Consider the following 10,991-nt stretch of genomic DNA (forward strand, 5'->3'; position numbering starts at 1 on the left):
TCTAAAAACTGCTGTAACAATGGTATTCCTATTTCCAATTTTTTGAGGACGTATCAGGCCGTTTTACACAGTGGTTTGCATCATTTTATAGTCCCACCAGCATTTGTTGTTTTCTGATTTTTTGAACTTTTCTCTTAATACTGGCTAATGCCTTGTTTTATGGGAAAGGAAACTGAGGTCCAGAGAAATGAGGTGTCCTGCCCTAGACTATGGATCTAATGAAAGGCAGAGCTGGTCATTCAACCCATGTCTTTTGCATCTGAAATCCAGCTTTCTATATGAGACATATGGATGACCTGGATACCTTGTTAAAACACAAGTAGATCTGTGATGATACCCCAGATTCTGCATTTCTAACAAGTTCCTAGGTTCTAGCTAGAAAGGGTCTAGAACAATGCTTCTGACAATAATCACCCATCTTCATAGCTCAGCTTCACTGTGATGTAAATACTTAATACATTGGCCACTAATTAGATCTGTCTTGTCAGGTTAATAGAGGTCTGCTGGGCCATTCACTCAGAAGTCAATGAGCCAGCATCCTATTCATATTCGACCCTTCTCTGTCAGCATTAGGCACTGGCCATCCTGCTGTCTGCTTTGATGCCTAAGGTACAGGTCCAGGTCCCAGCTAGTGACTGGCTGTTGGTGCTGTGAGTGAACCCCAGTTGAAGGACTATGCCCTTAGAATCCTCTGAAGGCAGTGTTTCTTTACAAGGAGTATGTATTGTCCAAAGTAAGTTTGCATTCTTGAGGATAGGGCACTTAGTTTTATCCTCTTGAATCTCTTGACTACTCAGTACATTCCTCCCTGTATTCATTTGAGTCATTCATTTGCTTATAACATTTACTAGGCCTAAAACAGTCCTTGCCTTCAAGAAGCACACAGAACAAATGGGATTATAATGTGGTACTTAGTGGTTGACCAATAAGTATGTTTGAAATTGAATTAGACGTCAGGGCTTGGAGGAAAGTGGAAGCAGTATCAAGTGATTAATAAGTGCAGTGGAGAATCAGACAGTGTTGGCTGCTTCCCAATAAGGAGTTTGGTTTAAAAACCGGGAGCCTGGCCCCATAGGCAGCTTCCATTTGTTGTTGTTAGGTGCCTTGAGTTGGTTCCAACTCACAAGCAATCCCCTGTATCAGCCTCACAACTGTTGTTATATTTGAACCATTGTTGTAGCCATGGTGTCATTCCATCTCGCGGAGGGTTTTCCTCTTTTTGGCTGACTAGGTCCCTTCTGATAACACATCCAAAGTACCTGAGGCAAAGTCATGCTATCCTTACTTCTAAAGAGCACTCTGGCTGTACTTCTTCCAAGACAGACTTGTGTGTTTGTCTGACAGCCCATGGTATATTCAGTATTCTTCACCAACAGCATAATTTAAAAGCATCAATTCATCTACAGGCTTCCTTATTCATTGTCCTGCTTTTGAATGCATGCATTTGAAGTGATTAGAATTACCATGGCTTGGGTCAGGCTCACCTTAGTCCTCAAAGTAACATCTTTGCTCATGGATGTTTGCAGCTGTTTCTTCTCATTTTGAGTTGTGCCCCATCAGCAAATGAAGTCCTGAAAGCTTTGTTCCATCCAGGTCTTTAAGGTTGACTCTGAAGAAGCAGTTCTTCCCCAGCCATATTTGAGTGTTTTCCAACCTAAGGGGCTCATCTTTCTGCATTATATCAGATAATGTTCCACTACCATTCATAAGGTTTTCAGTAGCTGATCCCTTGAAAGTGGACCTAGTTTGTCTTAGTCTGAAAGCTCTGCAGAGACCCTCTCACATGGATGACTTTGCTGGTACTTGAAATACCAGTGGCATAGCTTCCAGCATCACAGCAACATGCAAGCTCCCACAGGATGACAAACTGAGAGATGGTGGTGGAGCTTCCATTAGGGTCGTGGAAATTATACCACCTGAAGCCTCACAGAAGTCTTTGGACTTTTAAAAGGTACCAGGCAAATTTAGAAATGCATTAATTTTCCTTTTTCTCTCCAACACCACAAAGACCAATAGAGGAAATAGGAAACCTTAACTCCTCAAGCCACAGAATTGGCAGCTAAAGCATGCATTGTGTTTGTGGCAAAGAAGGAAAGAGTTTAAAGAGGTGGTGTGATAGAGATAAATGGCCCAGTCCTGGCGTGGCGCTGTAGGATAAGCACTTGATTGCAAAGTCGGTTTGAACCTCAAAGTCAGTGGTTCAAACTCACCAGCATCTCCTTGGAAACCCTATACAGAGTCGCTATGAGTCGGAACTGATTCGATGGCACTTAACAGCAACAACTGTGACTATAGGAGTCCTGGTGTGGCACTGTCGGGTAAGTACAGGACAACTAACTACAAGGTCAGTGCTTCAAACCCACCAGCTGCTCCTCAGAAACCCTATACAGGGTTGCAATGAGTTGGAACTGACTCAACAGCACGTAACAATAACAACTGTGTCTATAAACGCAAGAGTTAGGAAAGTGGCAGCATCTGTTAAAACAGAGCCATCAGCCCTGCTGAGACTGCTCACTGTCCCCCAGTGTCACTTTTCCCCCTTCTGCCTTTGAGTAGCAGAACCCATTCTAGCTGTAGCCTGACAATTGGGAACCCAGAAGGAGAGTTCATTCTCCAGTCTCCCTTGCAGCTGGGTGAGCCCGTGGGATGTGAGCAGTAGTTAGCCGGGTAGGATGGCTGTGGACCTCCATTCTCTTCCTGTTGAGTGCAGTGGTTGCTAAGTCAGCATCCATCTTTTCGATGAGGCAATATCAGATTACTCATGAAGCAAGGTAAGCATAGGCTTATTTGTGCTTGCTTACTAATTTATAGTGAACAGTTTCATTTTTTTCCACCACATCAAAGATTTAGCTTCTATGTATCATGGGCATCTGTCTCTCTTCCAACCCCACAGCACCTTCCTACAGAATCAAAGCTGCTTTTCAAATGTACAGTCCCTGAAAGGGCCAAGCAAGGTAAGCATGGGTTTACTTTTACTTACTTACTAATCCTAATTGTTCTTAGTGAACAATTTCCCATGTTTTTCACTATGTTACAGTGAAAAACACATGAAACTCTTCACTACAGAAAAGTAAGGAAGTACAAATAATCCCATGTTTGCCCTGCTTATTGGATAATCTGCCCCTGGCTCTGCGCCTTTCTTTATTGTAGAAGAGAAATAATGGCAATGGCTCAATAATTTCTGTTGGATTCAGTAGGCCCTGCCATTTGTTTTTACCCCAATGACTCCAGGCTACTCCTTGTGCCCCATATGGTGTTGTTAAGTGCCATCAAGTCAGTTCCGACCCATAGTGACCCTGTATAGGGTTTCTGAGGAGCAGCTGGTGAGCTTGAACCACCGACCTTGCAGTTCAAACAGCTTTGCAGTCTGGCACATTAACCAACAGCACCACATCAGGATTCCATGCCCCTTATGGCTCTGTGCTGTGGAGTTGGTTCCGACTCACAGCAACCCTGTACAGCATTTCCGAGGCTGTAAATCTTTACAGGAGCAGAAAGCCTCATCTTTCTCCCGCGGTACAGCTGGCAGTTTCCAACTGCTGACCTTGTGGTTTGCAACCCAATTCGTAACCACTACACTACCAGAGCTCCTTGCATGCCCTTTACAGAGCTCCCCAAATCTCTCACTCCTTGTTCTAAGACGTCAGTTGAAATCATCAACATAACCTTTCACCTTTTACAAGTCAGGTCAGGCTGCCCCATTCAAATGTCCTCTGCTGCATGTACTTGGTCTTAAGCAAAAGGATTTAAACAGAGGACTCAATCAGGTCTATCAAGAACAAGCATCAGAATCAACTGAGACCTTACTAAAAATGCATATTCTAGTTTCTGGTGCTGTTGTGGTGTTGGAGGAGAATACTAAAAGTGCCATGGGCTGCCAAAAGAACCAATAGATCTGTTTTGGAAGAAGTGCAACCAGAATGCTCCTTGGAGGCCGAGATGGCTAAGCTTCGTCTCTCGTACTTTGGACATATTATCAGGAGGGAACAGTCACTGGAGAAGGATGTCATGCTGGGTAAGATGGAGGGTCAGAGAAAAAGAGGAAGACCCCCAACGAGATGGATCAGCCAGGTGGCATCATTGATGGCGTCAAGTGTGGCAGTGGTAGTGAGGTTGGCCCAGGATCAGACATTGTTTCGTTCTGCTGTGCATGGGGTCGCTATGAGTCGGTTCCGACTCGATGGTACCTGACAACAACAACAACAACAACAACAACAACAGTTTCTGGTGCAGCCTAAATTTAGTGAATCAAAAACTCCAGAGGTAGTACTTAAAAATCTGTATTTCAACAAATGGCTAGGCGATTCAGATGCTCACTAGGGTTTGAGAACCACTGGAATAGGAAATAAACTGAGAAGCTGAATTATATGAAGAAGGATGTGGCATCAGGATTGGAAGAAGACTCATTAGCAGCCTGGGATATGCAGATGATACAACCTTGGGCTGGAAGCGAAGAGGACTTAAAATACTTACTGATGATGATCAAAGATCATAACCTTCATTATGGATTGCACCTCAATGTAAAGAAAACAAAATTCCTCACAACTGGGCCAATAAATAACTGGAGAAAAGATTGAAGCTGTCAAAGACTTCATTTTGTTTTGATCCACAATCAACACTCATGGAAGCAGCAGTCAAGAAATCAAATGATGTGTTTGTTGCATTAGGCAAATCTGCTGCACAAGACCTCTTTAAAATGTTCAAGAGCAAAGATATTAGTTTGAGGACTAAGGTGCACCTGACCCAAGCCATGATATTTTCAATCATCTCATATGCATGTGAAAATTGTATAATAAATGAGGAAAACCATAGAAGAATCGCTGCATTTGAATTATGGTATTGGAGAGGCATATTAAAAGTACCGTGAACTACCAGAAGAACAAACAAATCCATGTTGGATAAAGTACAGCCAGAATTCTCACTAGAAGCCAGGATGTTGAGACTTCATCTTTCATACTTCGGCTATATTATTTAGGGGGAATCAGTCCCTGGAGAAGGACATCATTCTTGGTAAATTGGGGGGGGTCAACAAAACAGAAGACCTCCAAGGAGATTGATTGGCACAGTGGCAGCAGCAGTGGGCTTAAGCATAGCATCAGTTATGAGGCTGGCTCAGGACTGGGCAGTTTTTCGCTGTGTTGTGCGCTCTAAGTTGAAATGGACTTGACAGCCCTAACAACAGCAGCAAGGAAAGGAAATAAACAAGAATAGTGACATGGGGTGGGGGACACACTCAACAATTGCTGTTAAGTCAATTCAGACTCATAGTGACCCAGTGGTTAAAGAGAAAGAGGTGGCTGTCTGCTTCTGAAATGATTGCAGCCTAGGAAACCCTTAGGGGAGGTTCTACACTGTCTTATAGGGTTGGAGTTGACTTGATGGCAAAAGGTTTGGTGATGGTGGTGTTAGGTGTCATCACGTCAGTTCCGACTCATAACAGCCTTATGTTAAAAAAAAAAATTGGTATCAAGGAGTCCCTTGGTGGTGCAAATGGCTGCTAATGGAAAAGCAGCAAGTTCAAATTCACCTTGTAAAAGGCTTGCCAATCTACTTCTGAAAATTCAGCTATTGAAAATCCTGTGAAACATAGTTATACGCTGAAGCAGAATTGACTTAATGGCAACTGGGGTTTGAAATTTGTTTTCAGTGACATTAAAGCTTTATTATCTCCTTGGGCTTTGGGGAGGGGGATGGGTAGGAGGGAAAAAGGGAAATTTGTGCTAAAACGAGAAAATTTCCCAAACTCTCATTGATTTGAAGGGTGCTGATTTGACCTTTCTTGTGAATATTGGCATGCAGTGCTTTCACTTGAACAGGAAAAGGTAAAAACATTCACAGGCCTCTCCACCAGGAGACAAGTTAAAATGCTAATTAGGTTACTGAGTGAGACCAATCCTCTCTGCCCAGGAGTCAAGCTAGAATGTTAATCAGGTTATTGAGTGGGACCAATCCTCTGGTTTCCCTCCTGTCTTCAAATAAGTCCGCAACCTAACCCCTTCCTGATTCTGACCCCATATAAATCTGCACTGCCCTGTATTCTGTGCTCAGGATCTGGAGAAGCTAGCTCCTCTGAACCAGCCGGCTTAATAAAAACCTGAAACTCAGTTTTACCTCTCCAAGTGGCCTCAGTTTCTTCTATGAGAGATCAAGAGCTGCTGTGACACTCTCAGGCCCAGGGCTGCTGTGACATTATCAAATCTAAAACTGCTGTAACAACCAAATTCAAGACTCTAAGTCTTCTCACTGCAGGTTGGTCACAGCTCACTGCTTGTAAATAACCATGGAAATCACTACTTAGTATTGCTCTTGTTGGTGTTGTTAAATATCATCGAGTAGGTTCCAACCTCTAGTGATCTTGAACCGCTGACTTTGCGGTCCAAACTGACTTTGTAGTCCAACTCATTAGCCCACAGTGCCACGCCAATACTCCTCTACTTAGTACAGAATAGGAAAAAAATTCTGACAATAGACCTTAAGACCTCTGGGGTGGAAATTGATACAAATAGTTTTTAAAATTCCTTGGCACTCTCTTTTTCTTTCCTTCAAAGACTTGAAATCCTTTTTTTTTCTTTTTTACATTAGCATTTATCATTCAGGACAGGCAAATGCCTTCCTTAGTTTTCTGCAGTGATGTTTTACTTTCTGAAAAACCTTTATGAAACTCAGTTGGAGCCTGCCCCTTTGTCATGAGACAGGAAATCTGTTTGGATTGATTTGGTCATTGTTCAGGCTTGGCTGAAATGTTCTGTACTGCCTAAGACTGTCATTGCACTTGGCCAAGACCTTGGAGCCTCATCACTGTTCACATTCTGTCTCTGTGATTTATGACATGGGACATTTGAAGCCTAGAGAGCACTTTCCTGGTTATTGGCATTCCACGGTAAAAATGGATGTGACAGGAGCCTTGGCTTAGCGGAGACCTGGCTTTAAAGGTTAACCAAATCCAGGGATTAGGTTATCATGGTGTCTTGTTATCTGATATCCAGAAACAGTGAAAGCTTTTTAAATACTGTGTAAAAATCATTTTTTAAAAACCAGGATGCCAACTGAAAAAAAGGATAAAAGATGAAAACATACAAAATGAAGTTCAGGATGAAATTCCAGATCCGGAAATTTGCACATTTATCCTTAGAGTATTTTTATTATTTCCTTCCCCACATATTGGTCCAAAAGAAGTAAAAGGTTCATGGTGTTATTTCACAGGTCAAAGAAAATACTATGACTTTGAGACGATAGATATTAATTCATTATTCAAGAGCCATTTATGTGACTCATTTCATTTATTCCTCATTCCCACCACCTGTCAATTTGTCATACTGTGGTGGTTTGTGTGCTGCTATGATGCTGGAAGCTATACCACCAAAATTTCAAATACCAGCAAGGTCACTCATGGTAGACAGGTTTCAGTTGGAACTTCCAGACTAAGACAGATGAGAAAGAAAGACCTGGTGATTTACTTCCAAAAATTAGCCAATGAAAACCTCATAGATCACAACAGTGTCTGACTGACTGCTTTAGATATGTCATCAGGAAGGATTAATTGCTGGAGGAGGCCATTGTGTTTGGTGAAGTGAGGGCCATGATGAGTAGGAGACCCTCAGGAAACCAGACTGACCCATGCTGGTCAGAGTAAGGATGATGCAGGACAGGGCAATGTTTAGTTCTATCGTGTATAAGCTTAGCACAAGTTAACCTGATGGCAGCTGAGAATAATGTTCTCATTCAACCTTATAAGGTGAATGCTGTTTTCAGCGCCATTTGCCAGATGAGAACACTGAGGCACCAAGAAGATAAGGAACAGGCAGTCCAGCTTCAGAGATCATGTTCAGTGTGATGTGACCCTGTACCAAGTATCTCGAGATTCTGTTTCCACTCCTGCAAGAAGCAGGGGGGATAAAGAACAGTTTCTGCTACCTGGGAACATAATATACCAACTTCAGCATTATGTGTTATACCCAGGTGCTTCCAGGGAAGAGCTCATAGTCTAGTTCAGGGTCTTAGGATATGAAAATATGCCAAAAAGTCCAATGATTTTGGGATCAATCAGAGGCATATCTATGGAAAATAGTACCTATAGTTAACTGATGATCTTGCACAACTGATGATGGAGAATAAAAACTACTCATTGACACTGCCCCTTAGCCCCAAGTGTGACCCAGGATATGTGCCATACCTGCCATATGTCCCTGGGCTCAATATATCTTGTTGTTAAATGCCTTCAAGTTGGTTCTGACTCATAGCAACCCTGTATACGGTTTCTGAGGAGTGGCTGGTAAACTTGAACTGCCGACCTTGTGGTTCAAACTGACTTTGCAGTTCAATGCATTTTCCTGCAGCACCACACCAACCATCATTATCATCATCATTTTCATTAGTACCATCATCACCACCACCATCATCATCATCGAATACTGCATCATTTCCCAAGAAGTCACTACAATCAAGCAGCTCTGACCACCCCAGCAGGGAGTGACAGCAGCTGGATTTCTAAAGATACTTGTGTTCATTTCAAATATTCCATTTGTTGGAATATTATCCAACAAACCTAGGCAGGGACCTAGGCTCCCTCATCTGCATATCTAATACCCTTTCAGAGTAAGAAAAAGAGAGATGTGGAGTTGCCTGGTGACTTTTTGTGATACCCTTAAGATTTCCTCTCCCTTTCATTAATCTACAGCCTTATGATGACTGGAACGCAATCTAAATCCCAGGATGTAGTGAGTGACCATGCAGCTGATGCTGTCTCATGGTGACTCCATGCGTGTCAGAGTAGAATTGCGCTCCATAGGGTTTGCAATGACTGATTTTTCCAAAGTAGATCACCAAGGCCTTTTTTGGGGAACATCTCTGGGTGAACTTGAACCTCAAACCTTTTGGTTATCAGCTGAGCATGTTAAACCTTTGTATCACTCAGGTACTCCTCTAAGGACATAAAAGCATATTATTATTTGACTTGTCATGCACTAAGAACACATCAGAGCTGAACTTTAGCACTTTGGTGTGTGTGCTGAGTTCTAACCCATGACCAAAAAGAAATGCAAGCATTGTTTTCATTAATATCGATTTTCAGTGTTAAGTCCATCCAGCAATTTCAGTGATAAAATTATAAAATTCAACCCAGCTGTATCTACCTTGGCTGTCTTGATGATTTTCTTCAAGGAGTCCTCCTGCTTCTTCTTGATGGTCCAGTCTATCTCTAGTTTCCTGTTAGAAGAACACACAAGATCAAATAGGTACAAACACTCCTGTGGGCTGTGCTCTGTAGTAAAAGGAATCTAGTTTCCTTAGTTGCGTTGTCTCCTTTTAACATAAATGACCAAGAGGGCTGCTGTAAGTGTGAATGGTCTTAGAGAGCCAGGCAGGCTTGGCAGTGAAATTGAGCACTGCTGGGGTCTTTGTTGTTTTTATCTGGTTGGGGACTTCTCCTATTCATCTCTGCAGGACTCAGTGCCTAGTAAAGGTAGGAGTTAATGGAAAAGAAGATGTGGAAGAGGAAAGAAGAATGTCACAGGAAGAGGTTAACTGGCAAAAGGAAGCAGGGCACCTTCAGGGACTTGAAGGAAGGCTGGTATCAGTGAAGCAGAGAGAGGGGGAAGTGTGAAGGGTGGGGAGGAGTCAGACCCCCAAGCCTTGGTAGGCAACTTAGGGACTTTGATCTTTATCCTGAGAACTATCTCAAAGCACTGCTGGTTTAAAGCAGAGGAGACCAGGGGAAAACTGGCTTTTTGTGGAGTGCCCAGATTGCTACAATTGAGTCTCTTATCATACTTAATCCTTCTTCCATCTTTCCCTGAGTCATAGGCTGCTTGCAATCCCACCTCCAAGGGACATCCATAGGCTGCACATGAGAATTTTTTGGGGGAGTTTTACAAAATATGATTCCCAAGATCTAACCCCCCAAAATAAAAGTGAGACACCTTAGGCACTATGGGTTAATGCGCTAAGCTTCAAGGTTGCTTTGAACCTCAAGGTTGGCGGTTCTAGCTCACCAGCCGCTTCTCGGAAACCCTATACAGGGTTGCTATGAATCAGAACTGACTTGATGTCACTTAACAACAACAATCCCAAATAATAAAAGTGAGACTCCTTAGGGTTGGGCATTTTTAACGCTTCTTGGGTGATTCAGGAGCATTGGTGGCAGAGTGGGATAAGTATGGGGCTGCCACAAAGTCAGCGGTTCAAACGTAACAACTGCTCCCTGGAAGAAAGAGGCTTTCTGTAAAGATTAAAGCTTCAAAAAACCTAGCTTGGAGAACAAACAAGATGTAGGATTGGGTGGAAGTGCAGTAAGGAGGTCCATTAGCAACAACACAGAATACAGGACCAAGTAGGCTCAGGAGATGGTCCCAGAACTCTGAACCACATATAAAGGAATATTTAGCAGGTTGAAAGACTTACAGGTAGGGGAATTTGTAGCAGAAATAAGAAATCCATTGCTTTCTATCAAGACGTTCAGCTGCTCCAGGAGCCGCCATCTTGGGTGAGACCAAGCGGGGAAGGATCAGAACAGTCACGGACGCCTGGTAGAACCTTGGCGATAAAGGTGTGGACATTCTTTTCTTTTGGTCTCTGTTCATTGGTCCGTTTCTGTCTGCACACCTCCATTCTGGTGACTATAGGGGTGCCTGAGTTAATCCCACACTGCCACCAATATTCCTGAATCACCCAAGAAGCCTAAGTGGACACCCCAGCCCCACCCTCGGAGGGTTCTACTACGCATGCGCACAGATCGCCTCAAAATTTAAAGAGACAGTTTCCACTTAAAACCAAACAGCCACAGCCAGCCCTGAACTATTTATAACTAGAAAAAAGGCCTGAAGAGAGAACAAACAAGATGGCAAATCGGGTGGGCATATAGCAGAGAGCTCCACCAACAACAACACAGAATACCTGACCAAGCAGGATCAGGGGATGGTCCCAGAACTCTGAACCACATATAAAGGAATACTTAGAAGGTTGGAAGGCTCACAGCTGGGGGAATTTGTGGCAGA

The 10,991-nt window shown here is 43.1% G+C and overlaps 1 protein-coding gene across 1 annotated transcript in view; it reads right to left on the reverse strand.

Moving 5' to 3' along the window:
• The window catches only part of LOC102833384 (uncharacterized protein KIAA2012 homolog), a 218,089-nt gene that overhangs the window by 71,893 nt on the left and 135,205 nt on the right, over positions 1-10,991 (reverse strand). The window contains exon 14 of the mRNA XM_006862029.1: positions 9,132-9,204. Coding sequence (XP_006862091.1) covers positions 9,132-9,204 — 73 coding nt within the window. The remainder of the gene's footprint in view (positions 1-9,131; positions 9,205-10,991) is intronic.

Source organism: Chrysochloris asiatica, unplaced genomic scaffold, assembly GCF_000296735.1.
Source record: "Chrysochloris asiatica unplaced genomic scaffold, ChrAsi1.0 scaffold00045, whole genome shotgun sequence".
In the NCBI taxonomy this organism is placed as follows: Eukaryota; Metazoa; Chordata; class Mammalia; order Afrosoricida; family Chrysochloridae; genus Chrysochloris; species Chrysochloris asiatica.